The following is a 26,792-nucleotide window of genomic DNA, read 5'->3' on the forward strand; positions in this document are numbered from 1 at the left end:
TGAGGCGGCGAGTGCGGCTGAGCCGCGAGGGGGAAGGGGCGGGGGGCGGCTGACAGCGACCCCCGCCGCGGCTGCCTGGCTTAAAGGGGCCGCGTCCGCCGCCCGCGCGTCAGCCGCCTGCGGCGCTCCCGGGGGAGGCCGGACCCCCGCAAGCCACCCCGCGGCTCGGCGCTCCCCTCCCGCCGCCGCGCCGTCCTCCCTCCCGGCTCGACAGCGGGCGGTGCTGCTGGTGACACACGGCCCCTTTAAGGGGCGGTGGGAGGAGGGCGTCGCTCGGCGCTATAAAGGGCGGGCGGGCGCCCGGCGGCCGCGGTGACAGCGGGGGCGCGGCGGAGGTTCCCGCCGCCGCCATCGCCATGGATTTCAACGTGAAGAAGCTGGCGTCGGACGCGGGAGTTTTCTTCTCCCGTGCTATGCAGGTGAGGCCACCGGGGGGCTCGGGCCGGACTGCGGGGCTCGGGCCGGACCGGCTCCCCCGGCCGGGGCTCGCCCGCGGATGCTGGGCCTTCCCGGCTTCCCGCTCCCTCCCTCCCATCGCACGGGCACCGGGCGCCCTGCGGACCTGTGGGTCGAGGCCTCAGCAAAACCAGGGACGTTCCCCGAGGGAGGCTGGAAAATAGGTGTGGAGCTGGATGGGTCTGTTTGACTGAGCCCCGGCCCCGGGAGCAGCCGCCTCTGGGGGCTCCGAGCGGTGCTGTGCTGCACCACGGTGCTGCTGCTGCGGTGGGACTGTCTGGTAAAGGCCAGCCAGGCACACCAGCCCCAGCGGTACTGCTAACCAAAGCCTTGGCTTGAGCAGGCTGGAAGAGGAGTATGGAGAGGACATCACTTGCCTAATTGTTGTTGTTTTCAAAGAAAAGCTTATCTTGCAAACAGTCAGCTGTGCCCAGACCTGTTAGGGAACTGTTCCCTTTTGCTAGGGAGAGGTGGCCAAGGTGGCCTTGCAGGTGGTCTGCACATCAGCCCCTCGGGAGGCCAGGCAGCAGCAGCTCCCAGCCCCTGGCAAAACACAGTGCTGCTGAAGTGATGGGAAGGAGCTGCTGAGACTGAGCAGAGAGTGTCTCGGGGGGCTAACGTGGTGTCAGGACCATCCTCCCCCAGGCTGGAGATCTGGAGCTGCTTGGGGATGCAGTGACCCCCAGAGCTGTGAAAAAACTTGGCTACCCATGAGGAGCAAAGCATGCGGCAGGTGGTGAGATGTGGCTGCTGAGACTGTCCCCTCCTGCGGCATAACAATGTGAGACCCATTCTCTGTTGGGCAGGAGGGAGACATGTTACGAGTTGGTTGGGATCCTGCCTGAGAAGTGAAGTCCAGCTGGTGACTCTGGGACTGGGCTTCTTGCTCTACCTTATTGTGTGTGGGCTGATAAACAAACAGAGCAGTGCCGTCTTGTTCCAAACCTTCTGTGCAGTGGAGTAATTCTGGCTCTTTTAGGAGCTGGTCTCCTGTAAACAGATATCACCTCCTGGAACCGTGCCAATGAGTCATATGTTGTGAAAAAGAGAGATATTAACTACAGGTGCAAAATAAGGAGCAGATGGAAAGCTTAAAGATGCTGTTCTCATGCAAATGACCTTGGTAGCAGAAGAAAGGAAGAAATGCTGTAAAGATATCTTATGTTTAGAAGCCTTATTGTAAGCCTCTGATAAGTGCTTTTTAGCTTTGAGGCGTAGGAAGGAGACAGCCATGGGAACAGTGTCTGCACACAGCAATTCTAGAGCAAGGAGGCGTTTATAAATAGTGGCTTCTGCCTGCTACACCTACTCCACATAATCTCGTATATGAATATTCATATGACTAATTCCAGTAGTAATTTCTTGAAACAAAATGGGCACTGGTACTTGTGGACAGCATGCAGGTGTTTGTGTAAGGAGGGGAGACTGGAAGGAAATGGATTGCTGAGGCTGAAAACCACTTTCTGAAGTCTAATTGCTGGGGAAAGTAGGCCTATCTGGGCTGTCCTCATAGAGTCCTGCTGCTAGCGTGGGTGAGCACTGCCCTGTCTCCACCAAGAGCCAGAAATGATAGTTGAGGTCTCTGTTGGCAATGAGGATTAGCTTTGTAGCTCTCTTCAGCACAGCAGATCTTCTAGGAGGGGAATAAGACCTGCCTAGAATAAGCTCAGTTTTATAGCATTGGAGATACTTTCTTCAGCTCCAGGCATTTAACAAAGTGATGTTTTACTGGAACTGCAGTGACTGGTAGATAAATGGACTGGCCATTATGTGCTGTGCCACTCAGACAGCATTAGCTATTGCTGTCTGACTGAGATCCCTGGCCAACACACAAGAGCTTAATACGAACTGGAAGAAGGGCTGGAGCCTTGCTCAGCGGGGGGGGGAAGGAGGCAGAGCAGGGGTGGCTTCCCTGAGGCTTAGTGCAGGCGCAGTCCTAGTTTGAAACCTGTCAAATACAACCTAATGTAGGTGGCTGGTGGAAAGATATTTGACTAAGCTTGATCTCTTTCATGACAAAAAAAAAAAAACACAAAAAAACCCGCACACACAAAAAAAAAAACACTCAAAAACCCACTGCTGCCTTTACACAGCTTTTCCTAGCTTCAGGCACCAGTTAGCAGGGCTCTACCTGAGGAGAAGCTAGGCAGCTTGAAGGATTTGTATGCTCCTGGGTGGGCACACGTCCAGCAGGAACAGGACAAAGGTGGCTGTGACAAAGCAGCTGTATAAGCAGTAACTATCTTACCAAGCTTGTGTATGCGGCTCCCTCACCTGTGGGCTTCACGGCATCTCTTATGTTCTTTAGAGAAACAAAACAGGTAGTAGATGTAGATGAAGAGGGAGGTGGTGGTCAGCACTGCTGCCCTGCAAGTGGGCAACAAGCTTCTAGGCTCAGGCAGCTGCAAGGATAAAGAGCTTTGGTAGGATTCAGCTTCCCACTTGAGGATGTACTGTATTGACACTTGCACCACCAGTCACAGCCATCAAGTAAACATCCTCAGAGAGGATGCAGCACATAGGCCCTAACAGCTGTCACCTGCAGAGATAATTCAAGCAGGTCATGCTCATCTTCACCAAAGAAGAATAAGGCCTTTCTCTTTGATCAGCTGCACCTTCCAGTTATCAGTATGTGGGTTTGATCCCAGACCTCTGCAGAGGAAGCTGTGCTAAGAGCTCTAGCTTCCCTACAGAACTGGTACCTCTCCTTCCAAAGATAACACACTGGATGTCTCTGTTCTAGACAGGCCGCAAGCCAGGTGCTCTCAGGGATGTCTGGAAATAACTGTAGGTGTCTGTCTTCTGTCAGTTCTGATGTAAACTGGCTCTGGGTGAAACTGCCCAAGCATGAGTACAGCTTTTGGGTGCTTATCCCACTGCTAATATAATTACTGCTAGCAGCTAGAGGTTGACTTATTCTATCCTGAAGAAAGACAGACTCCCCTATCTCTCTGAACTGTGGTGATAAAGTAGACTTTTCCCTTCTGCTTGCTGACCTTACTGGGGTTGATACCTTGATTGCTGATCACCTTAAGAATCAAGGGAACAGGAGGTGACGGATGAAAAGGGTTTTAAGGGGAAGAGGTATGGGCCAGAGCATGTTTCCATTTGAAACACACCTATGAATCCATGAGGGCAGTATTTTTCCTCTCCCTAAATGCCTTGCTCATGAGTTGACCAAGCTGTCCTGTTAATGGCTTCCTTCTGTCCTCTAGCACAGTTTCACTTGGCTCACAGCCTAGCTTTCCTGACTCCTGGTGACCAAATACTTGAAGCATACTCTGTATCTGGTCCAGAGCTGTTGAGACCCGGGTAGTTTTTAGAGGCTGAGTGGCTATGGCTTTTCTTCTAATGCATGCCTGCACAAGGTGGGAGGTAGGTTTGCCTAAACTGATTCTGTCATGCCTCTGATCACCAAAAAAGCAAATGTTACAATAGCCTGGGCATTATGAAGCTGTTCAGAGACTTCAGAAAATCTACTGGCCCAAATCTACCGGCAGGTGCAGGAGGCTATTCCTGGTTTAAGACTCCAGACCCTGGCTTGATCTTTGTGATTTAAGGTAGAAAGTCGTAAGTAATGTCCAGCTGGAAAAACTGGGGACCCTTCAAGTGGTACAGGGGCCTGAACTCTGCCACCAGATCCTCTGCAAGGGGGCTGCAGCTACCCTGTCAAAGCTCACAGCATACGGCCCTGGGCCAGCCGGAGTGGAGAGGGATGGGGAAAAAAAAAATCACACAAGCCTGGAAGAGACAGGAGTCTACTCATGCTGCATTGTGCAAGACAGCTGTGGTGCTGGCATAACTGGGAGCACTGGTGTTTTATTCCCCTCACTTCAAAGGGGAGAAAGATGCTAATGCTTTCAGCAAACAATGCATGTGCTATTTTAAAGCCTTACCTTGACGGCCTTTAGGGCTCTAGGCACAGCGTTTTTTGATATTTAGCTGTAGTGCAGAGGGACCCATCTGGCTCAGCTCTACTTGCTCACCCTCCTGACATCCCAGTAGTGTCTCTATCAACTCTCCTGGGGAAAGGAGAGTTTTCCCCCAAGCTGTGAATGCAGGCAGCTGCCCTAACTGCAGTCCAGCAGAGTCTTTCTTCTTTTGGGCCTGTCACCCAAGTGCTGCTCTCCTGATCCGTCAGCCTGCTTGCCTGCATGGGCCCTGATAATGCATCTAGTGTTCCTGCTGGCCAGCCAAGCCTCCTAGAGGAAACCCAACCTTTGGCTGAATTATTGATGCCCTGGAATGCGGCACGACTCTCCTTCCTGGAGAGTGAGTGGCACTCGACAAAAGGCTGCCCTGCATTATTAATCACCTCATTGGCTTCCCTGCACAAAGATGGGGCTGGTGCTCAGCTGGGTCAGCTGTAGGGACGCTTCCTGCAGGGCAGGATCAGTGACCGTGACCTGGCGTGTGATGCAGATTCTGGAACTGGTTCAGGGCAGGGCTGTTGACCCAACTGTCAGGTTCTAGAAAGCAAATGGGAATAGTTTGGCTCCAGCAGAATTAAGGTTCCCAGGCAGTGTAATTGCATGTGCTCTGTCCACCCCGACTCTCTCCCAGGTGAATATGTAGCAAGCCTGTAGGTCACCTTGATACAACCAAATAACACTCTTTTTTGTGGCAGCCTGGAGTGTTTGGTGCTGCAAAAGACACCAATACCTCTAGTCCACGAGCAGCAAGACACAAAATATTTTTAACCTCTTTCTTTACAGTCAGGAGGCATGAGTGTATGATCAGCCTGTCTGTTCTTCTGCATCTCTTGGCCTCACAGTGAAATATTATGCCTGTTCAATGGGAAGGAAAAATAATGACATTTCTGTAAGTGTTATGAAAACAAATTCCTAAGAACAGAAGTTCTTTATGGGGGAGTTCTGCTTGAAATGCTTGAGTAGCCAGACTTCATGAACTGCTGTTGTTCTACCCTGCTTTTCACTGGGGACACTGACTTAAGAGGGGATCAGCCTCTGAGACCTGTTGCCACCTGAAAGCTCAGATCTCCACTTGCACCAGACATAAGAAGGAACCAGCTCATAGGATAAGGTGGTGTAACTTACCCCTAATCTCCTTCACTGGCTGCACTTTCATGAGAAGCTTCATCTGATCTCACTGGAAGCCGCTCCTGCAAGAGGTAGTCCTGCTCTCCCCTGCTCCTGATGGCACGTTCCCAGGAGCGCTGTGTCGTCAGGAGAGTTCTCTGACCTGCATGAGAAGTCATGTTAGAGGTCAAATTGAGCTGGACTCCCCACGCACAGACAAGGAGGTAGAAGTGTGCTGTGGGGGAGGAAGAGACCACCCTCTGCAGCAGCCTTCAGCCAGGTGGTACCAGCTGCCCCGAGGCTGTGCCTGGGTCTGGACTTAGCAGCATAGCTGACTTCTGGGCGGGGGTAAGGGAGACACTAACGTAGCAACAGCCTCCCAGGATGTGAGCTACAGCCTCCCATGCCCTTGCACCCACTTCATGACATTCATGCCCTGTTTTCCAATGCTGAAAGAAAGCCTGAATAAGAGATTGTTTTCTGGCCTGACCCTTTGGAGCCACAGGCTGTGACTGAGATTTCTGCCCATCCTCCCCTTCTGACACAGCCCAGGCTTGCAGTGATCGTTGTGAGTGTCCTCAGCCCTCTTGCAAGACAAACAGCTTTAGTGCCTGACTTGAGATCAGAACGGAATTTGAGTCCTGGCTGCTCCCTGGCCAAGTGCTGCTGTGCAAATGACCCATGTTGTTCCACTGCACTAGGTGAAGGGGTGGGTTACAGAAAATAGCTGCGAAGGACAGTGATGCTTGGAGATGCTGCTTGTGAATATAGCAAAGGACCCCAGAGCTGGAATGATTCAGGAGGCTGGCAGTAGCACTGTGGAGATGCAGGAGGGCTTCGGCAGTGAGCTGACTGCAGCAATGCTGTAAGAAGGTGACAAGAAACTGGGTTTAGGCTTGACAGCTCCAGGGCAGGTGCTGGTGCAGGATGAGTCTAAATAGCAGGAAAAGGAGCTGGACTTGGAAGTCAGATGAGATCTCAAAAAGCTTTCTGGAGGGTGGGGGGGGGGAGAGACTGTTCTGCTTGCATCAAAGAGTCTTGGCTTGTTTAAGAAAGCTCTTAAACAGATGACTCGAGAATTGGTGCCAAATACCTGGGAAGCCCCAGTTTGCTGCATGGCAGTGACTCAGCCCAGCCTGGCAGAGTCTGAAAACAGCCCTGGGCTTCCAACAGTGACAGAGGAAGAGAGCCTCAGCCAGTCACACGTGTCTGATAGTCGTGCGTGGCCCCCAGAGACAAGCATAGATGTTGGGTACAAAGCAATACAAACATCCTCTCACCCTGAACCTGCTTTTAGCCATGCCCAGCAATAGCCACGGGGCCATGGCGAGACTGAGCTGAAAATAAGACTGCCAGTAACCAGGGGCTGCTGGTGCTGAGGAAGCCCCCACTGGGCTGCAGGAGGGGGTACGACTGTCCTTGCAGCTCAGTATCTGTCACCACCGACATCAGGCAAAGCAGTTCGCGGGCTCTAGCTTGAATCCTGCCTGAGCAGGTCACTGTGTAAACATACCTGCAGGGCTTGCGTATCTCGGACATCTAGTAACATTTGCACACGGTGGTAACAGGACTCCTAAAGGCTGTTTGCCTGCCTCACGTGCTGGTTCTGGGCTGGCTCCTTATCTCACTTTGCTCCCAGCATTGTACTGGATGTGAACCTGTCTGGGGCTGCTGGGCAGCTGCAGGAAGAGAGGTTGCCAAAGGCCTTTCAGGAGGGGCAACAGACACCAGACTAAGACCCCATAAAGAGGGCATCTTGGCCCATCTAGAGCTGAACTGTGGGATAGCGGAGGGGAGAGGAGACGCTACAAGTGGCAGATCAGACAGTAGTTGTATTTCATCTAAGAGTTTTAGCCAGGCTTTAGTCTCTTGGCACGTGACTGTACCAGGTATCGTACAGTACCACATCCTGATAACACAACAGTGGCACCTCAGGCCAGCAACAAGGGCCAAAAGGACAACTGCAACCTCTCTAGGATCCCATGTGGCATAGCTGTCTGAAGGGCTCTTTTAGTATGATCCAACAAGGTGCTGGTTCCATCAAGAGCAGGAAATTGTGCTTAAAAATACGCTGAAGTTGGCCAACATCACTGAGAGAAGCAAAGTGGAAAATGGGGATGGAATGAGAGGGAATGGGCTCTTCTCTCAGAAATCCCCCAAGGAAGCAATGGGGGGTGTCCAGGCCATCTGATGCTGCACCTCCAGACTGACAAACCTTGCTTGTCAGATGTCACTGCCCGGTACGAAAACACTGAAGACTTGCACAGCCTGCTTTTCCCTGCTGTTAATCTTAAACTTAAAAGGAATCACAGTGAGGGAAAGTGTGTTGCCAGCATGGATCTGAGTGCTGAGAGAAGTCAGACACCATCATATTTCTCTCAATACCCTGCTTCAGAGTGTGTCCTAGAGGAAGAGTCACTTGCTGGAAGCATTTCCCTCTAAATCTTGAGTTTGAGCCTCTTTAAACCTCAGATGCGCAGTTGGCAGCTCACTGCCTGCAAGGCAGCTGGGAGGCAGTGCTCAGACACTGAGAGTCTGATGGCTGTCGGAGGGCACTCACAAGCCCTGTAGCAAAACCAATGTCATGTACTTGCTTGTCCAGTAAGATGAGAAGAAAGGCTGACTTGTGAGGTAGTAGTGGCATTCCTGATCCTGTTGGGTGTGGAGGACATTGTTGGTTAGGAGAATGTGGAGGGAGATGCTGCCTTCCCTCATGTGAAGGATGTCTGTTGCTCTCCTGCATGAAGTACTGAAAGCCATGTGCACGTTTAAATAGATTCCCCACAACTAGAGTAATTTTGTACTAGACCTTATTAAAAGTTACTTATTCTGGAACACCTCTCAAACCTGGACTCTATTTTTAGCTCAATGCTTGTTCCACTCTTGGGCAAAAGTTTGCCCTCTTCCACTGAAAGATTCCTGGGAACAAAGAATGACACCTTGAAGGCTTTTTTGCTAGATAAATGCATGAGATTGAAGAAGCCTCAGTGCCTCTTAATAGCCCTGTAGCATGCTGTAATTTTGCTTTAGTAGATCAGACCTCCTAATGACTACCTCCTTCCTGCAGTTTACTGAAGAAAAGTTGGGCCAGGCTGAGAAGACTGAACTGGATGCCCACTTTGAAAGCCTTCTGGCCAGGGCAGACTGCACAAAGAACTGGACAGAGAAGATCTTGCGTCAGACTGAGGTTCTGCTGCAGCCAAACCCTAGTAAGTCCACCTTCTTCTAGTGCTTGAAAGACAAATATCACTTGCAGCTCAAACATTGTTAAAAAGCATGCCCTCTGGCAGAGAGCCCTGTTCCACTGAGTTTGTGGGGGTTGGAAGAGATGTGGCTTTGCAGGGCCTGTCCTTCCTTCTCTATGCAGCTGAGATCACTGGGTGTGCTCCTGAAGATGGGGAGATGGTTGGGAGGGCACACCTCCCGCTGCTGGTGTTTGCTGTCCAGTGCATGACTGAGGACTGTACGGTGTGGGCCACCATGAATGCCAGTTCCAGGGGCCACTCCTTCATCCTCCATCCTGTAACTACTGGTGGCATCCTCATTCCAGGTGCTAGAGTAGAAGAATTCCTCTATGAGAAGCTTGACCGGAAGGTGCCTTCCCGGGTCACCAACGGGGAGCTGTTGGCACAGTACATGACAGAAGCAGCTAATGACTTTGGGCCAGGGACACCTTATGGTAAGTCAGCCTGGCTAATTAAAAAGCCCTGGGAACCCATCCCTTCCAAAGAGAGTATCCCAGCTACTGTTCTGGGTTAAGACTTCTGCAGCATGCCTCTTGAAGGAGGCAGGGTGGCCGGCTCCCCCTGCGGCAACCTGCCACGGAGCGTGTCAGAGCCGATCCCGGAGAAGGGTCTTCTCCAGCAGAGAAGCAAAGAGCCCACCTGGAGTAGGAAGTCAAGTCTGACTCTACAGCAAAGCACACTCCATGCTGTGAGGGAAAAGGGGCAGGAGTCTCCCTATTCCTAATGCAGTCTTCAAGTCTGGCAGTGATAGAGAAGAAATAAAGACGTGTGGATCCAGGGGAGCTAGTGGAACTGGTTACAGGACACAGAAACTCTTCTGTATTGTTTCTGTGGCTTTCTAAACTATCCTGAACAGGGACTTGCAGTGAATAGCTTTAGCTTTGCCCAGTGTGAGCATATTTTTTTAGTCTAAGGTGGTGGTATCTAGTTGCACAGAGTTTCTCTAGACTCTGAACAGGAAAACCATCCTTTAACTGTGTCCTACAAGAGGAGGGTGGAAATCTTTCTTCTGCAGAAAGAGAACAGGAAAACAGACTGGGAAGGCTGGTGCTTGGCTACAAGCCACAGCAGGCCCCTTCCTGACCACAATGCATCTTTCTGCTCTTAAATCCTAACAGTTGCCCCTTCCTGGGGGAATTCTGGGCTTCTTTAAGCAGCAGACCTGCACAGAAGCATAGCCTTAACTTCCAGCTGTCCTTGCCTCTGCCACGAGCTTTGTTACTGCTCTCCCAATCAATAGCTGTTCAATAGTGAGCCCTGTTACAGGCAGAACAGCTGTAACTGCATCTATAGCCAGCACTGCCTAATCAACTCATTTTTTTTTTCTGCTCTGGTGCTTTTTAATTTGCTGTTCTGTTCCTGTGCCTCTGTTTTATGAGACAAAGATAATTCTGTGCAAGCAGGGGTAGTGGTAAAAGGACATCGGTTGAGTAAGTGCCTCAGCAGATAAGATCTAAGCTGCACTGGGAGCAGCTGAGAAGAGGCCTCAAGCTAAAAGCAGATTGTAGCTGGGACTAAAGTTAGTGTGGTACAGGCATGGTCACCTTGTCCGGGCAGGGTACACTGTGCCTTTGTCCCCCAACACTGGAGCCTGGTAGCTCTGGGTGGGTTGGCTGAAACCAACGCAATGTTAATTGGTTTCTCTGGAGTTGAAGGCTCCTGTTATTGCAGGGAAGACCTTGATAAAAGTTGGAGAGACTCAAAGGCGCTTAGGTGCAGCAGAACGGGACTTCATCCACTCTGCCTCCCTCAACTTCCTGACCCCACTGCGCAACTTCCTGGAAGGGGATTGGCGAACCATATCTGTAAGTATGGTAGCAGGAAAGGGGAAGCTTGTCATGTCACCAGAGATGAGGAGGGCAGGGGGAGATGGAGAAAGTGCTGCAACAACTCCTTTTCTTTCCTTATGAGAAAGGAGGACTCCATATCTCTCCTCTCAAAGTATGCAAGCGTAGGGGAATAACTATCCTAGATCTTGCTCAGGGCTTCCTCTGCGGCAGGGAAGGATTGCCAGTTGGTGCGCATGAGGAAGGCAAGTCCTTTCCTGACTCCTGCAGCTTAGTGGGCACCACCCTCCCATAGGCTGCCCTGTTTCCAGAAGGTTAGCCTGGATCCCTGGCAGCCAGGCCCAAAACTTGCTAATGACACGAACATAGCAACTACTTCTTTCTCCCTAGCATTTTTTGATGAAGAAATAGATTTAATTCCTAGATGATACCTTGTCCTTTTTCCTCCCCTAACAGCTCCTAAGCAGTCTGCTCTTCTCCCATTTTCTGTCCCTTCCAGAAAGAGCGGAGGATCCTGCAGAACCGCCGCCTGGATCTGGATGCCTGCAAAGCCAGGCTGAAGAAAGCCAAAGCTGCCGAGGCAAAAGCAGCGGTAACTTTTTCCCTCACTCCCCTCTCTGTCTTTCTGGCCCCAGGGCTTGGCTCACATGAATGATGCCACATGCTCTCTGGACAAAAATTAGGCTGCCCTGCTATGCCCTGGCAGACATGGGTGGGGGGAATTCTTCAGCTGGTATGCAAGGGAACTGGGAGCAGTAGCCACACGCCTGTTCCTTAGATGCCCTTCTATGGCAGAGTTGTTGAAAATAGTTCTGAGCTTCCGGAGTCTGGAAACTTCTATTTGACCCAGGCTCCTGTCTCCTGACTGCTAGTGGTTACTGGATGATTTTTGCTAGTAACTAAAAAGCTGCATCTTCTGAGGACTTGCTAAGTTTCCCTGGGGATCTCAAAGCAAGCCAAGAGAGAGCTGAGCTGGGAGCTGCACAAGGAGAAAGCATGCTGGGGCTCTGCAGCAGTTCCAGGCTTTCACACTAGTTAAGATTCTGCCAATTCACATGCTCCCCTGGCAATCCTGCCTGGGGAAGACTAAGGGCTGGCCAGTGTCAGACTGTCTAGCAAGAGGTCCTTCCTTCAGCCTCTGTATTCACTTAATTCATGGTGCTGTCTGGTTACAGCTAGTCTTGCCCTCTGGCTTTGGGGAGTTCATGGCAAGTAAACTGCCAAAGGTCCCAGGTCAGAGCCGTGCAGAAGGGACTGATAAGTCAGCCAGTGTCGCTGTCCACAGGTAATGGGGACAGTGCTTCAAAGTGCTTTTGTGAGGCTGACAAGACCTGTCAGCTCAGGGTGCGCTGGGCCTGAGGCACCTCCTGGAGCTGCGCTCTCCCAGGGCAGGGGCAGAGTAGCAGGAGGCAGAGAGGATGTAGCTGGGCACTGATGGGTTTCCTGGAGGGCCTTGCTGAAGCAGATTGTTATCCTGTAGTGCTCTGGCTGTTGGCACAAAGACTTGCCAAGTTCTGCTCCTAGCCTGGGCCAGGAGCTCAACTAGCAAACCTGTGCAATCAGAATAGACCAGAGTCCTTGTCAGTCAGTCTCTGGGATGCACTGGGATACCAGCCTGGGAGCCCTGCCATGAGCCTGTTTTCTAGCCATCTGCTCAGCTGGGCCTCTGGCCTTGCAGCTCCCTGGGTGGCCAGTTCCCAGGTGTTTTCTCTTTTCTCCAGCTCTAACTGCATAGAATCCGTATGGGGAAACTCTAAGCTCTGTGGCCTCCGTCAGCTGGTCTAACACAGTGCTCAGGCCTATGTGGGAAAGCCCTGAACAAAGCTTTAGGTGAACAAAAGCGATAGCTGCCCTTTTAAAAAAAGCCTTCTCCCATCAGTCAGATCACTCGGACCCACTGAAGGTAACTTCAGGGATCCCTGATTCCCCTTCTGAAGGGGACAGTGCTCCCAGTCTCAGAGAGAAGTGGTGACCATTTCCTTATCTTAAGCTCAAACCAGAGCAGGAATTCAAATATCTCCTGTGCTTCTTCCCTTTCTACCCTCTTTACCTTGCTTCTTGCATGAAGTGATTCCAAGGCCTCTCACCTGCACACAGACCCTTGGTGAGGGACTTCCCTGTAGCTGGAAGAGAAAAGCTTACTTTCCCACTCGAACTGCAGGGCTGGGGTGCCCCAGGCAGGACACAGCCAGTCCAGGCTTCCCAGGCTGTTTGCCCCAAGCCATGTTTCAGCCCTTCTGCTTCATTGAAACAGAGATCACACAACAGAACAACCTCAGCTGCTGTTGTGGTCATCCATCTCTTACCCAGCTTAGCTTAAAGGTGGGTCCCTGGCCTCAGGGCTGTAGGCACCTCACTGACTACTAGAGGACAAGGCACAGGTAGAAGCTCCCAGCACAAAGGGGAGAGCTGCTGCCTCTGCTCTAGCTGTGTTAACTCATTACTAGACCACAACATTCCCTGTAATGTGCCTGGAGTCCTGTGTCACACCTCTCTGTACAAGCTGGCCTAAAGTATCCCACCTCTCCCAGCTCACCACTCTCTTGCTGCTCTTCCCCTCTGTAGTGCAAACTTGTGTTCCCACAGCTTCTGTCTCGTGACCAACCCTCCAAGTGCGCTGCTGCCCAGACCTGTGAGCTGCTATTCGAGTGTCTGGGCTTGTGCATTTCCCTCAGACTTCGTTGCTTTGTCCTTCCTGTTGATGCTGTTTTGTTTACTAACCTTTTTGTTTTGTTTCTTTGTAATTTGCTCAGTGTGAGGGAGATGTGAGTATTGACTGTGCTAACAGTGCTGTGATTTTTTTCTTTAACACCTCTCATTGTCTCTTTCCCATTTTAAATGAAAATTCCCATCTCCCTTGTCCCGTTGGGACTGGCCCTAAAGCATGTACTGAGCATGGTCAGGGCTGCAGCTGCCTGGGAAAGGTGCCCCAGAAAGATGGGAGCGCCTGTTGGCTGCCTGCAGCCCCTGTGGAGCATGCACTCTGTTCCATCAACGCTGCTTGCAAGCAGTGCTCAAGAGAGGCATGGCCTCCTGTAAAGACCCACTCAGGCTCCTCTGGCAGCATGCAGGAGGAGGTCGGGTTGGGTGGCAAGTCCCTCTCCTGGAAGGGAAGCAGCCCAGAGACAATGACAGGCAGCTTGGTGGTTGTGGTGCTGTTCTGTCCTCCAGGCTCCAGGGCTCTGCCAGTTTTCTCCATTACAAGAGTAGAAGGGGGAGGGAGGTGGGTCCCTTTTGACCACTGCTTGCAAATACAACTTGCCCATGCACGGGAGTGCAAGAGCAGCTTGCCTCCTTCATCCCATGTGCTGTGACTAGTTTTGGGACTTTCTGGAGACCAGGGAATGGGAGGAGATGTTTCTTTAGTTGCTTTTGATTTTAAAAAAAAAAAAGCATAAGAAGCTATTCCTGTGAAACATCTCCTCTCCCCACAGGGAGGAGTCAAGCCTAGTTGTTGTGCTGGCCTCAAATCTCACTGGCACTTATTTCTCCCTGTTTGACAAAGTTTGACTTGTAATAGGAATCACTCCTCCTTACTCTTTCCTCCAGCCATCCCCAAAACCTCCTAGATGATTTAAAAAATAAAAAAATCTTGTTGGGACTGCCTGACTGTTCTTCCACCCACTGATCACTCATTCCAGCAGGGTGCTCAGGGCCCAGCAAATCAGGTCAGCATGTATAAGTAGATCTGGGTGAGCGGCAAAGAGATTAACCTGGGAGAGTAAATGTGGGGCCTGAGAGGATTAACAGCGTAGCTGGGTTACAGCTGGATTGTGCACCAGCCTTGCACACCAACCTACTGTGCAGTAAAGGCTGACCAGGACTATTCCCAGATCCATCGCACCAGTGTTATGGTCCTGATGTAAGCTAGCTCATTGGCTTATCTCTTTGGGTAATGCTACAGCCACAGGCCATCCTAGGAGGAGGCCTAGTCTTAGCTTAGCTGAACAGAGAGACCACATTATGTGATGGTTAGTGAGGCTACACCTGTGTGGGGGTGGACTGGATCCCTTGCATTCCCAATGAGGAAAACCTACAGAGCGTTTAAGTCTTCCTGCCCCTGGGCAGAGGTTTAGCTATGGAAAAGGTGGCTTGGAGGTTTTCTGACCTTTGGGGTGAAAACTCATACACTGCCTCTGGCAACAGCAAGGCTTTGGACTAGATCTGCTTTGGCTAAGCCATGCCCCTTACTGAAAATAGCAGATCTGAGTCTGTTAGGAGGAAACACACCCAGAGGCTTAGTGACGGTAAGAACAAGAAGATGTGTTTCTTTAAAAGGCACTGTGGAAAGGATGCTCTGATGCTGGTAAGCGTGCCCACTTTAAGGACAAGGTCCTGCACAGCGACATTTCTAGGTCTGTAGACAGGAAGCAAGGGGAAAGAAGGTCCTGCCCACTGAACTGAGCCAACATGACATGAGCAACCTGCTGGCTGCAAGGGAATGGGAAATACATTTGGGATTATGCTGTCTCATCTCCATTCCAACTGGCCACTGTGTGAGCGAATAGCTGTAAGTACAGGCATAGTTTCTAGCGGTAGAAATATCTGCTGTTTGAGTACTGGCTGTGACTGCATGAGCCAGTCCACCTCCTCTTGCACAAGCCTGGCTTCCACCTGGGGCAAGCTTCTCACACCACTGTCAGGAAGGTTGGGAGACCTCCCTCCTGCCACCCCATGAGAATTTGAACTAAGCTCCCAGCACAGACAGGAAAAAACCACTAGTCCCTTCTTCCATCTGTTGCCCGACTGACTCCTATCCACCCTTCTGCGTGACTTGTACATGAAACTCTATTCCCCCCACTAGGCTGTGCCTGACTTTCAGGAGACTAGACCTCGTAATTACGTGCTCTCCGCCAGCGCATCAGCGGTAAGATTGCCTCCTCATAGATGTTGCCTCTCCAACCTCTTCCTGCCCCTCTCTTCACCCAACTTAAACTCAGACCTAGTGCTCTGCTGTTTTCAACATTTTAATGTGACATGGGCTGCCCAGGGCTCCTCTGAGTCAACCTTAAGGATGCAGATCACCCCTGTGGGGGTGCAGGGTCAGGGTCTGGCACTTTCGCTGCTTGGTTTGCTTTCCAGTTTCTCTGCCAATCCTTTTCCACATTTCTAGTGGGAATCTTCTGATTGTTTTTTATTGCTAGTAGAGCAATTGAAAGGAAAAAAACCTCAAAGGTTAGCCTTTCTGGATGGTTCCAGCTGTACGCTGGCAACGTCACATGCGTGACTGCCTGATTAGTACTGTAGTGTCAGCGCGCAGAGCCTTTGTAGCTGGTCAAGAGAAGCAAAGGTGGAGGAATCTCTCTGCCACCCATGGTGTCAGCAACGCAGTAGGCTGACAGTGGAGGCTTGTCTATTCTGCAAATAGAGGTCACTTTTTTCCTTTCATCTTGGGGCCTGTCTGTTGGCAGCTGTCATGCAGTCAGATGCACTGGGGGTGGGTGAAGAGCCTGTTGCATCTCTACTGTGTTGCACTGAGTGGTCGTAGTCACGCAATTGACTTTCCATGCTGTGTTCAAGGCTCCCCATTGCACAATGTCACATTTCTCGTTAAAATGTTGAAAACTGATCATCTTGCTTCCTAAATAGCATTCAGAACAACACTGATGCCTGTTAATAGAATAATCTGGGAGTGGAAGGGCTGGGGAGTGGGATCTGAAGGTATGAAAAAGGACAGCCTGGCCTTCAAGCAAACAAAAACCATCATGGAAACAAGTTGGATTTGGTTAATGGGAAACCCATCCCATTTGGAGAAGGTGGTATGTCTGAGCTGATAGCATCAGTGTTAGTTCCCAGGGGGATCTGTCCTGACCTTCTTGGAGAGTGATGCTGGGATCAGAAACAGCTTTGCACAATAGCTAGAAAACTATTTCAATAGGTAACAGGCCTGGTGATGAGACTCCTGAAGAAGCTGATACTGGTGATGCTGTAGCAATTGCTCAGTTTCCATCTCTCCTAGTGCAGCAGTTAGCAGCAAGCCTATAGCTCTGGCTTCTCCCTTGGAAAGGTCTTTTCCAAGGGCAACACAGTAATGGACTAAAACTGAGCTCTAGGAGAATCAGAGGAGAGAAACTGGGCTTTCCCTGCCTCTGAATAGCTCTGGTTAGGCCAGGGTATCCTGATCATTCCCTGAGGCTTTCTGAAGCAGACCTGAAGGCAAGCATTTGCGTAACGTGCATTAGGGTCTTGCAGAGTACCCAGATGCTCAGTTGAACATGTCTAGTCATTATCAAACTGCAAGCTCGTCTGCTTCTGCTGTATTGCAAAGATGTTCTGGGGAGCAGATGCCAATCACAGTAACACGGCAGGAGAAATAGATTTGGGGGGGGTTTTAGCCCACAGGGGTCCGCCCTGGCACATCTCTGCCTGGTTCAGTGGTCCCTCTTCAGAGCTCTACTAGAGAAGCCCTGACAGCAGTGATGATTTTACGGGACAGTTAGAGCAGGGCTCTAGAAGACTGATGTGCTCTACACAAGCAGCCAGCACTGACCTTGATCACTTCAGCATGTTTGATGGCTGCACAGCAGGGCCTCCTACCAGGAGTGCCTGTAGGAAACCAGCTGGCCTAGCCAGCAGTGCTCCTGTGGCTTCCAAAACTACCCATTTCAGAGGTTGCAAGTAGTGCTTGAAGTGCCACCTGAAGTCCAGCTGCACTAGCAGGGGTGACTTGAGTAACAGTTGGCATCTCTAATTAGCAAAACGCAGGCCGAGCCCAGACTGCTCCCCTGCTCCCTGCAGGCAGGACTGCCTTGCAACAAGCTCTCTAATCCCAGCATTCATCCCAAGGGGTCAGGCATTACAGCAAGGTAGGAGCTCTTCATACTGTTCCTCTGCTTTTCTTCCAGACCAGAGTCCTTGCACTACTTTAGTCTTAGTGTATACGGACAGTATAGAGCAGTGGCTGCTGCTCACCTTGCTGTTGAGCTCTGCTCCCTTCTGGAGGGAGGGATTGCTTATGCCCAGGTAACAACTTTGGCCGACAGGTGAGCAAACAGGTCAGCTCTCTCCTGAACCGTGTGCCCTCAGCAGAGCTCTGATTTGCATTCTAAATTTATGCTGTTGTTCTCTGGAGAGGTGGATAACATGGTGTTTTTATTTTTTTCCCCTTCTGTAACAGGAGGGCTTAGATGGACTTAGATCCACCTGGAGATAAGCACCTTCCTCATTTTGTATGAGTTGGAGGCTGAGGAGCCATCTCTCCTCTCCCCCACACTGACCTTTTGTTTTTGTGTGAGGTGTACGTGGGCTGTGTAAGCCTAAATATCCCTTTCTCTCAGACCCTGCCACGTGCCATGCGCTGTACTCCTAGGAATGATTCCAAGAAAAACATATTGAGTACCTGAAAGAGGGTTCCTCTGGCTTGAGCTGGGGTGGAGGAAGACAGGTGCAAATCATTGCCTTTTCTGCTCCCTGAGCTACCTGAAATGCTTCTGACTAGAGCCACATAGCACCTTAGCCCAGGGACAGATCTAGGCAAAGCTGGACTGCCCCAGAGCACCATAGGGTCAGAGCCAGAGGTTGCACAGCAAGGCCAACAGAAGAGAAACACATCTAGCTATGAATTCAGTGGGTATTGCAGTGATTAAACAGGCCTGAAATGGCTCAAGTACTGGCTACAGCATCTAAGTAAGCAGGAAGATCTCTGGTCAGCAAAAGCTTGCTTCCCTTTGCCCTTATAGTAAACCACATTCCAAAAACATGAGGGTGCTCTGGCAGAGGTCTTGTGCCAGCAGAGCAGTTCAGGCTAGGGCCTGCTTCTCAGCTGCCTGCCAGGATCTTCCCATCATCTGCCTTCCAGAGTAGGGGGTTTTAGAAGGGGAAGGGTCTTGTGTCCCTATACATGGCTGAAATTACTCAGGCCTTATTTGAACCAGTTCCTGATTTGCAGTAACAAAACATCCTCCTAAAGGTCAGAGAAAACACCCAGCATCAGCACTGCACAGGGACAGCCTGTGATCGTAAGGGGACCGGCTACAACAACTCCATTCAAGTAAGAAGAGGTGCCAGTCAGGCTACGTACCACAGAGCAGGAGCTGAGCTGCAGGCCAGGGAGCAGAAACCAGAACAGGAGCAGGCAGCGAGCCAAGGAGCCAGGCACACCACCCCCGTCCTTCAGTCCTCACCAGTGCAGGCAGTTCCTGCAGGTGCTCCTGATATTGGCTGCTGAAGTTGTTGCTGCACCTGGGGCTGCCACAGCCCACGAGGGCAGGTGCTGGTGAGCAAACCTCAACAAGGTTCTGTTGGGAGACTCTGGGTCTAAACAGGGCATGTTCTCCCTCGGACACCACCGCATCCAGCCCAGGGCTCCCAGGTGCCTGCAGTGCAAATTGAGCCATGTTACCGTGAACTTTCCTGATCTGCAAAGGCGACATCAGAGGGTGAAGCTGAGCCTCTCAGAGGCCGTCTCCCCTGGCCCTGCTGACGTGGGGTGTTGCCAGCATGCTGGTGTGCTCCCAGTTGATCCAATTTCATGTTACCAGGGCTGAGGGAGTAGTTTTCTGCTGAGGAAAGGCCAAGCCGAGGACCTCTGGGAAGGATCAATGTGTTTTTCTTCCTCTTCTCTCCCTTTCCCATCGCTGCACATGTCTTTTGTTAATTGTTTCATGTCCTGGAGCCAGACCCCAGCAAGCAGCTGGCAGCATTGTGCTGCCCCGAATGTCACCCTGTGGGTGAGGAGAATAGGAAGGAGTAGCATGATGTTTTGCCTGGCTCAAAGGCAGCATCCAGCCATTTCTTCCTCCTTCATGTAACTAAACGTGCCTGTTGGTAGTGCAGACTGGCAGGATTATTATCCCATTAACCTGAGCTCTCTAGACCAGCGGGTGGAGAACACTGGCCTCTGTCTGGCTTGAGCTCACAGCAGTTCCCAGGCCCCATTTGTGGGCTCAAGCAGCACACTTGCCTCTCCACAATCCAAAAAGAAGGGCTGTCTTTCAATACAAACCTCAGCATTCTTCAGCAAAGTCACCCTTGCTGTTCAGAGGACCTTGCTGCTTAATCCTTTTCTTCCTGGAGCCTGTTGAATGCAGTTGCTGTAACAGCCCTGGCATGGAGCAGAGGTGGAGTGCTGCTGGCTCTGGTGGCATGGACTTGCTCTCCTGTTGTGAAACTGAGCTCAAGGGTGCAGGAATGAGGGGAAGGGGCATCAGTCTGGCAGCTGCTGCTGGGTGAAGGGCTAGCTTGTCCACGGAGTTGGCCTGCTGTGTCTATGGAGTGTCCTTGCCAATTGGTGTTAATGCCGAGTGCTTCTCGACGTCTCCAACACTGACCTCCTTTCCTGTTGCTCTGTGGCCCCTACAGCTTTGGAGCGACGAGGTGGAAAAAGTAAGTACCCAGCCGAACTTGTGCTCAAACCTCTGGGTGTGCTGGTGGTCCTTAGGGGGTGGGGGTGCTGCAGACTCCTTCCTGCTCGTGTTCCTGCACACACGCAGGGGAGGACCAGTGGGATGTTGCTGTTGTCAGCCCCGGCGCTGATCCTGCGACTGTGTGGTTCAGTGCAACCGACGGTGGCTTGGGAAGAGCCCGCCCCGTGGGCCAGTTGGCTGTACCTAGTGTGAGAGACTTCCTGGGCAAGCCAGGCGTGCGTGCATATGTGATGAAAGGCAACTCTGAGAGCCCTGCACCAGCGTCGCTGGAGCAGAGGTGATGCGCTCTGACGTGGTTCAGCTCTGCTCCTGTGGCAAAGGCCCCGCCTGCTCTAATTTTGCATGTGCCATGCGTTAGCCTCTAGTAGTCCCTTGTGTGCTTGTTCTGGGGTCCAAGCAGGAGCTCTCAGTAGAGCTGAAGCAAGGACAGGGTTTCCCCACGAAAAGCCCCAGCTGCTGGAGGGAACAGCTTCGTCAGGAGGGCAGAGTGGGAAGTTTGGAGCCTGTCATGGAGTTGACTCTGTCTGGGTGAGCTGTGCTCACCCTTCTGAGTGGATCCATGGAGGCAAAGTCCTAGATCTTGTTTATTTTCTGGGTTCCCCAAGGGGAGTGTAACTTGTCCATAAAGATGGGTGGAGGGCTGCTAGTGGACTAGAGACCAGGGTGAGCTCTCTGCGGAGCTCCAGCATGGTGTGGAGCTTCCAGAGACACCTGGGATCCCATTGCCTTTCACACCTCAAACACCCCCAGCAGACGTTAGCCTGAAGCCTGAACTGCAAGGTGGTAGAATGGCATGTTCCTGCATGCTGTGCATGATAGCAACCTATTACTGCCTTACTCTGAATGCATCATCAGAGCAGACTGGCTGTTCTTGAACCAGCTCATCCTGTACTTGAAAACCTTCGGTCCCTCAAACAAATAAGCTGACTGCAGTCAGCCATAAGCATGCAAGGCTCTGCTCCTCTATCCTCTATCTTTGGTTTGTCCTGGTTGGATAGACCAAGGTATGTTAGTAAACTTCAAAGTTCTCAGTGTCTTGGAGAAGCGTAGGTCTGGAAGGGACCTCCCAGGTCACAGGCTGGTGCTGGCTTTATGGGAAACTACATCCTGCAACTGCTCAGAGCCAGCAGGGAGAGGTAATGGGTCAAATCCCAGGTGGTGCCAAATGGAGCTGGCTCTGTCTGTTATAAGCTTCAAATGGCTCTGCTGCTACCAAAGTCTCTGCTCAGCTCACTGGAGCAAAGAATGTCTTGGTGCTTAGTAAGGCATTTTGCTGGTATTTCCTGTTATACTCCCCCTTCTTTAAATAATCCCTTTCATACAGAAGGTGCAAGGAAATAGATCAGTGGTAGCTTAAAATAGACAAATCTGACTGCAAGGCAGTCAAAGCATTTCTTTGTTCTAGCCTAGCTGTACAGCAGTACTGGTAATGCTGTTACCAGATGAAAGATGTAATGGCACGCAGCAGCTCCTCTAGCTTGCCCTGCTGGGAAGGCTGGGTCTCCTCTGGGGTGACCCTGCTCAGAAACACCCATGATGTGGCCTCTGCTCTGTGACTATCAGCCTGTCTGGATTAGCTCTCTGGGCTCAAGTCCAAACAAGCCCCGTGCCAGACTGATCAGGGCATTTCCAAAGCAGCAAAAGGAGCTGTCCCACAACTGGTGCCATGCAGGAGCCACTGCACTGAGGCAGGCAGCCCCCTGATCGCTGCACCCCCTGGAGAAGGGGAGAAGGACACAGAACCTATATTCCTCCCCTTCCAGCAAGGTGTAGCTGAGTGGACACCCCTCTTCTGTGCCATCCTAAGAGTGAACTGGCATATTCTGCTTGGTGTTAAGGAATCATGCATGCTTGAGAGAACAGAAGAGCCTGTTTGTCACCCTTTCCCTGTGGCAGTGGGGTGGGGAGAGCAGGCACCAGGACACCTGACTGCTCCAACACTTCTGTAGGTCTTCTCCTTGCAAGGATCCACTGGGTATTCTGGTACTGCAAAACTGCCCTAGCGTAAACACGCTGTTGGTGGGGGAGAAATGTGCCGTCTGTTCGGTAAAGAGGGTCTCCAGTAAGTCTGTCTTCAGATTCCCAATGTCTGTTGTATTGCTGCCTTCTATTAACCATTGTTTAATTCCTCCAAGCTCAAAATAAGTAATTAGCATCAAAGAAGAGCTGGAGGTAGAAGCTGGATTGGGATGTTTAGCTCCACTGCAGAGACATGCAGTTAGCAACAGCAATTTGGTAAATGCTCCCTGGCCTCAGCCTTTGTTCTGTGGTGATAAAAAGGGTACCAGCAAAAGTTGTGCTTTTGGAGAGGAACGTAGGGAGGTTGTCACATTCCTATGCCTATAGGCTTAGAGGGGGTTAAAAGGACAGGTGCTGGCACGGGACTGGCTTTCTACATACCTCAAGATTAGCAAAGCCTCTCTCCGTCTTCATGTTCTAGTCTTGTGGGAGTAGGAGCTTCCTAGCTTGATGCATCAGTCTTGAACTCCATTGCAGTGCAGGATCAAGCAGAAATCAAGTTGCAATACAGCCAGAGCCTCTGGGATCCTCACCCAGGGTCTCTCGTGCCTGGGGTTCAGCGTCACAGGTGCACATGGGGCCTACTGCGCCGACAGCACACTTATCTCAGTGCCAAAAGGGGGGTTGGTGGAGGAGGCAGGTTCCTCTCCCTGGAAGAGGCACAAGGCCTTGCCTTGTGCTGTCTTGAACACCCTGTCCTGTTTTACAGGCAGAGCATGAGCTGAGGCTCACGCAGACGGAGTTTGATCGACAGGCAGAGGTGACACGTCTCCTGCTGGAGGGGATCAGCAGCACACATGTGAGTCTTCCCAGGTAACTGGGGGATGACAGGGACTAGAGACATGCTTGGCTTCTTTCTAGAAGAATACCAAGAGGATGGTGAGCCCTGCACTGGGAGTAGAGGTAGAAGAGGTCATACATTTGGATGCTGGAATGCTCAAACTAAAAACATAATGAAGCGTGCACAGGCAGTGGCACTGTGACACCCGCAGTTCTGCAGTGCTTGAGATGCTTCCAAGCCAGAAAAACCTTGTCGTTCTCTCATTAGGCTGTGGACTCACCACATGGGCATGGCTCAAGTGCCAGGAGCAGCCTCCTTGCGGAGATCACCCTTGGGCCTATGCAACATTCCCAAACTTAACAAATTAGGATATTAAAGCCAACCAAGGAACTCTTAAATACTGGCCTACACAAGTCTGCTTCCCATGGGGGTAGGTGGTAGCTGCAGGAAGAGGGTTCCTGTGCCTGGCACCCAAACTCACAGACCAGCTTATGGTCATTCTCCCTCCAGGTGAATCATCTTCGCTGTCTCCACGAGTTTGTGGAGTCTCAGACCAACTACTATGCTCAGTGTTACCAATACATGCTGGACCTGCAGAAGCAACTGGGCAGGTAAGACAAGAAACTGCTTTTACTTCTCTAAGGGCTACTCGTCTGGCTACCCCTAGCTCAGGCCTCCTTCCCCATCCTGCGTCATAATGTTGGGTAGAAGTTTTAAAGCCCTCTCCAAGCTCTGACAGAGCTGAGCTTACAGAATGGTGACCGATCCCAGTGGTATTACATTTAGAGCAGGCTTTCCCACTGGGTTCACCTGGGTTTTATACATTCATCTCAAAGCATGATGGTCATGAGGGTTTGAACATTCTTCCTCTAAAGTAGTTAAATCGCATGGGAGACAAATTCCTGTTGCCAAGCAGCAAGCCTGAGCGTGCTCAGCTGCAGCAGTAACTAATTCTGTGCTACTGGCTGCACATCGCATGGGCGTGGGCAGGGCTGTTTTGTCTGTTAACCTGTCACACCAGTGCAGCGCCTGACCCAGGAGGGGCTGTTGCCTCTGCGTGATCACTCACTACTCCTGTTCCATTCCTTTCCATGCTTGCAGCGCCAAAGGAGAAATGTAAGTAAGATGTCAGATAGGCCTGGCTCTAAGAGCATTCCACCTCAGCCAAACCAGAGTCTCTGCAGACTCGCTATGAAGGCCAGCAAGGGCCAGGATGCACTCCCTTAGTGCAGAGGGGGGTATCTACGAATAAACAAGACCAAGCTTGCTCCATTACTGTCTCTACCGATAGAGCCCAGAAAGCCTGGGAGCCTCCAGTTGTTCCATCCAGTTTAACAGCATGAACTGTCCCTTTCCTAGAGAACTGGCAGACTAAACAGATAGCACAGCCCATGTGAGAGCAGGGGGAGGGCACAGCACCATGGGCCCAGTGAAACAACGGCAGAGCCGATAGCACCTGCCCAGACCCCTCTCTGGTGCCACGCTTCAGCCTCATACTCTGCAAGTCAGGTGCCAGTTCTGTAACAGGACACTCCAATCAAAATAAGCAGACAAATATTACCTGTTGCAGTCTCAGCACCTGCGAACTGTGTGCATTTCCCCACTCAATGGGCAGTGCAGATACGTTGCTGCTGTTAGCCGGAACTCTTGAGCATCATCGCTGCAGTGTAACTACTAAAAGAACAAGCTCTGTCTTGCTTCATCATACTAGAGCCTTACTGAACTCTGCTCTTTTTTTTTTCCTCCTGTGTAAGATTTTCAGGCACATTCATAGGCAACGCAGAATCCACATCTCCTACCCCAGCCGCTACCTCTCCTCCAGCTGTTGCTGCTGCCACACTCCCTGCTGTGCCTACTATTCCAGTTGTGCCCACGATTGTTGGGGTGCCTAATACCGTGGCAGAGAGCGTACTGAACCCAAATGAAGTCAAGCCTCCTGCCAGTGGGACACGGAAGGCCAGAGTCCTCTATGATTATGAAGCAGCTGACAGCACTGAGCTGGCACTTCTTGCAGATGAGGTTGGTAGCTTTCCTTGGTGAATTTTGCTGTATCTGCCTAGCAGTCCATTGCATGCGCAGCAAGGTCTTGGTTACTTTTCCTGCCCCCAAAAACCCTGTTTTATGGCACTGCTAATAGAGTCTTTTCCTTGCCACTAGTATCCACTTGTTGCAGTGAGCTTGTGCTGATGGCCATTTGCTATTTGAGTATCACCCCAGTAACTCTTCTACTCCTATTGGAGTCTACCTGTATTCAGCTAACAAAACACCCTTACTTAGCATCTTCACTGTGACCCTTAAATATAGCTACCTGATGTGACAGCACTGGGATAAGCTCCCGGCTGGAGGCCTGGTCTAATTGTGCTGAGAAAAAAAAGAAAACTCAGCAAGTCACAAACTCTTCTGTTGACTAGACGGAACTTGTGTATTCAGAAGGGATGACATAGCAATATGCCACCCTGTATGCAAAAATACCTTAAGTCAATTTGGAGAATGAAAAGGCAACAGGGACATCACTGGGCAGATTGCTGTAGATCCCCTATTAAAGCTGCAGATAGCTCCAGGGAAAGGACGCAGATGCCTGCTAAATGAGTTCCGGAATTATTGTTCTTTTGGTACCCATCTGACTGAACTTCTTGACTCTGCCTGCAGAGTAAGGTCCTGTCTAATGCTGGCTTCTCTCCCCAGATGATCACTGTGTACAGCCTGCCAGGCATGGATCCAGACTGGCTCATAGGGGAAAGAGGGAACCAGAAAGGGAAAGTTCCTGTCACTTACTTGGAACTGTTAAGTTAAATGTCTCCAGGAAGAAGAATGTACAAGCAGAATGCACCCCTCACCCCCTGGCACTTCTAATGCGGATTTCTTCATCTGAGACCATTGCTCTCTTCAGGGTTGACACTCCATTGCTAACATGGGAATTGCAGGAAAGAAGTGGTACAGTAAGGTTTTGGGAAAGGGCTGATGGCACCAAGACTGAATTTGTTAACTACCAGTGCAGCCTGCTTTGAGGTTAGTCTTGAAAGTGCAAGATTCCTTGATTACTTTTTTTCTGCCCTAGTCTCATTTATCGCAGTGGCTTTCCCAGGGCCAGCAAGCCGCCTCCCTCAGCAGCTGCTCAGAGTTTGAATTACACTTCCCTTGTGTCTGGTGTGGGTTAGTGCCTGTCTGTCCCTCCCGCCCTCTCTGTTCTTCAGCAGTAGAATTGCCTAAGTCAAACCATCAAGCATTCCAGTGGGGAAGTGTCCCACACAAACCCTCTGACATGTTCTAGCTCTCAAGGCAAGGAAGCTGAATTTAAGAATTAAAAGCCTGTTACACCCATCCACCTTGCTCACCAGTGGGAGAACAGTAATGCAAGGTGCTCTTAAGAGCCTGATGGCTTCAACCTAGAACTGTCCTCTGAAGCTGGAAGGAAGTTTGTGAAGACTGACCTAATAATTTAGGGCCTATATGTCAAAAATCAAACCTCAGTGCAAGGGACCATGCATCTTGCTTGCATTTCCTGAGAAACTGCTCTTGGACTGCAAAAAGTTTACAAACCTTTTTACAAGCTTTGCTCCCTGTGTTAATTGTCCAGGCTTTTCTTTCAGTGTTGGTTCCAGGCATGTTTTAGCCTGACTTTATTTTTCACCCAAGATCACTGATTTAACTAGTATTTCCCCTCCCATCTCAGCAGTGAACAGACTTGGTGCATCCTAGTGCAGGAAAGGACAGTCTCACTTGCTGTCATCTCCAGCTATACACACACACTGAACAAGCCAGGCTGCCCCAGTGTATGTGGTGGTTTAGCTCAAAGGGCTCAGGTATGTATGCCTTTTAACCCTATAATGAGTTTTTTTAGCCAGAGCTCACCTAAAGGACTTCAGCTGCTGTGTAACTAATTTTCCACTCAAGCTGGATGGAAAAGAAACTCACCTGCACCAAGCTCACTGTTCACTACCTTCCCCTTGGTATGTCAGAACTAACTTTGCTTGTTTATTGATCTTTTGCACTTTCCCCCATGGTATCGTGACCACTCTAATGTAACAGGGCACTGAGCACCTGTGTATGTAGGGCTCATGGTTTTCAGCACTTATTTGCCAATAAACAAACTGCCTGAC

At 50.9% G+C, this 26,792-nt stretch overlaps 1 protein-coding gene across 2 annotated transcripts; it reads left to right on the forward strand.

Annotated features, from left to right (window-relative positions):
* Positions 1-17: 17 nt before the first annotated feature.
* On the forward strand, positions 18-26,792 carry SH3GLB2 (SH3 domain containing GRB2 like, endophilin B2). 2 transcript variants are annotated; one of them, XM_064468946.1, is made up of 11 exons: positions 18-419; positions 8,563-8,704; positions 9,046-9,174; positions 10,412-10,545; positions 11,027-11,119; positions 15,332-15,394; positions 19,828-19,851; positions 22,621-22,710; positions 23,203-23,303; positions 24,447-24,711; positions 25,378-26,792. In XM_064468946.1, the coding sequence occupies exons 1-11, from the start codon at positions 357-359 to the stop codon at positions 25,483-25,485; spliced, it is 1,212 nt and encodes a 403-aa protein (XP_064325016.1). In that variant the 5' UTR covers positions 18-356; the 3' UTR covers positions 25,486-26,792. The 2 variants fall into 2 exon arrangements, with proteins under 2 accessions (XP_064325016.1, XP_064325017.1); XM_064468947.1 differs by lacking the exons at positions 15,332-15,394; positions 19,828-19,851.

This window comes from Phalacrocorax carbo, chromosome 18, assembly GCF_963921805.1.
Source record: "Phalacrocorax carbo chromosome 18, bPhaCar2.1, whole genome shotgun sequence".
Lineage (NCBI taxonomy): Eukaryota > Metazoa > Chordata > Aves > Suliformes > Phalacrocoracidae > Phalacrocorax > Phalacrocorax carbo.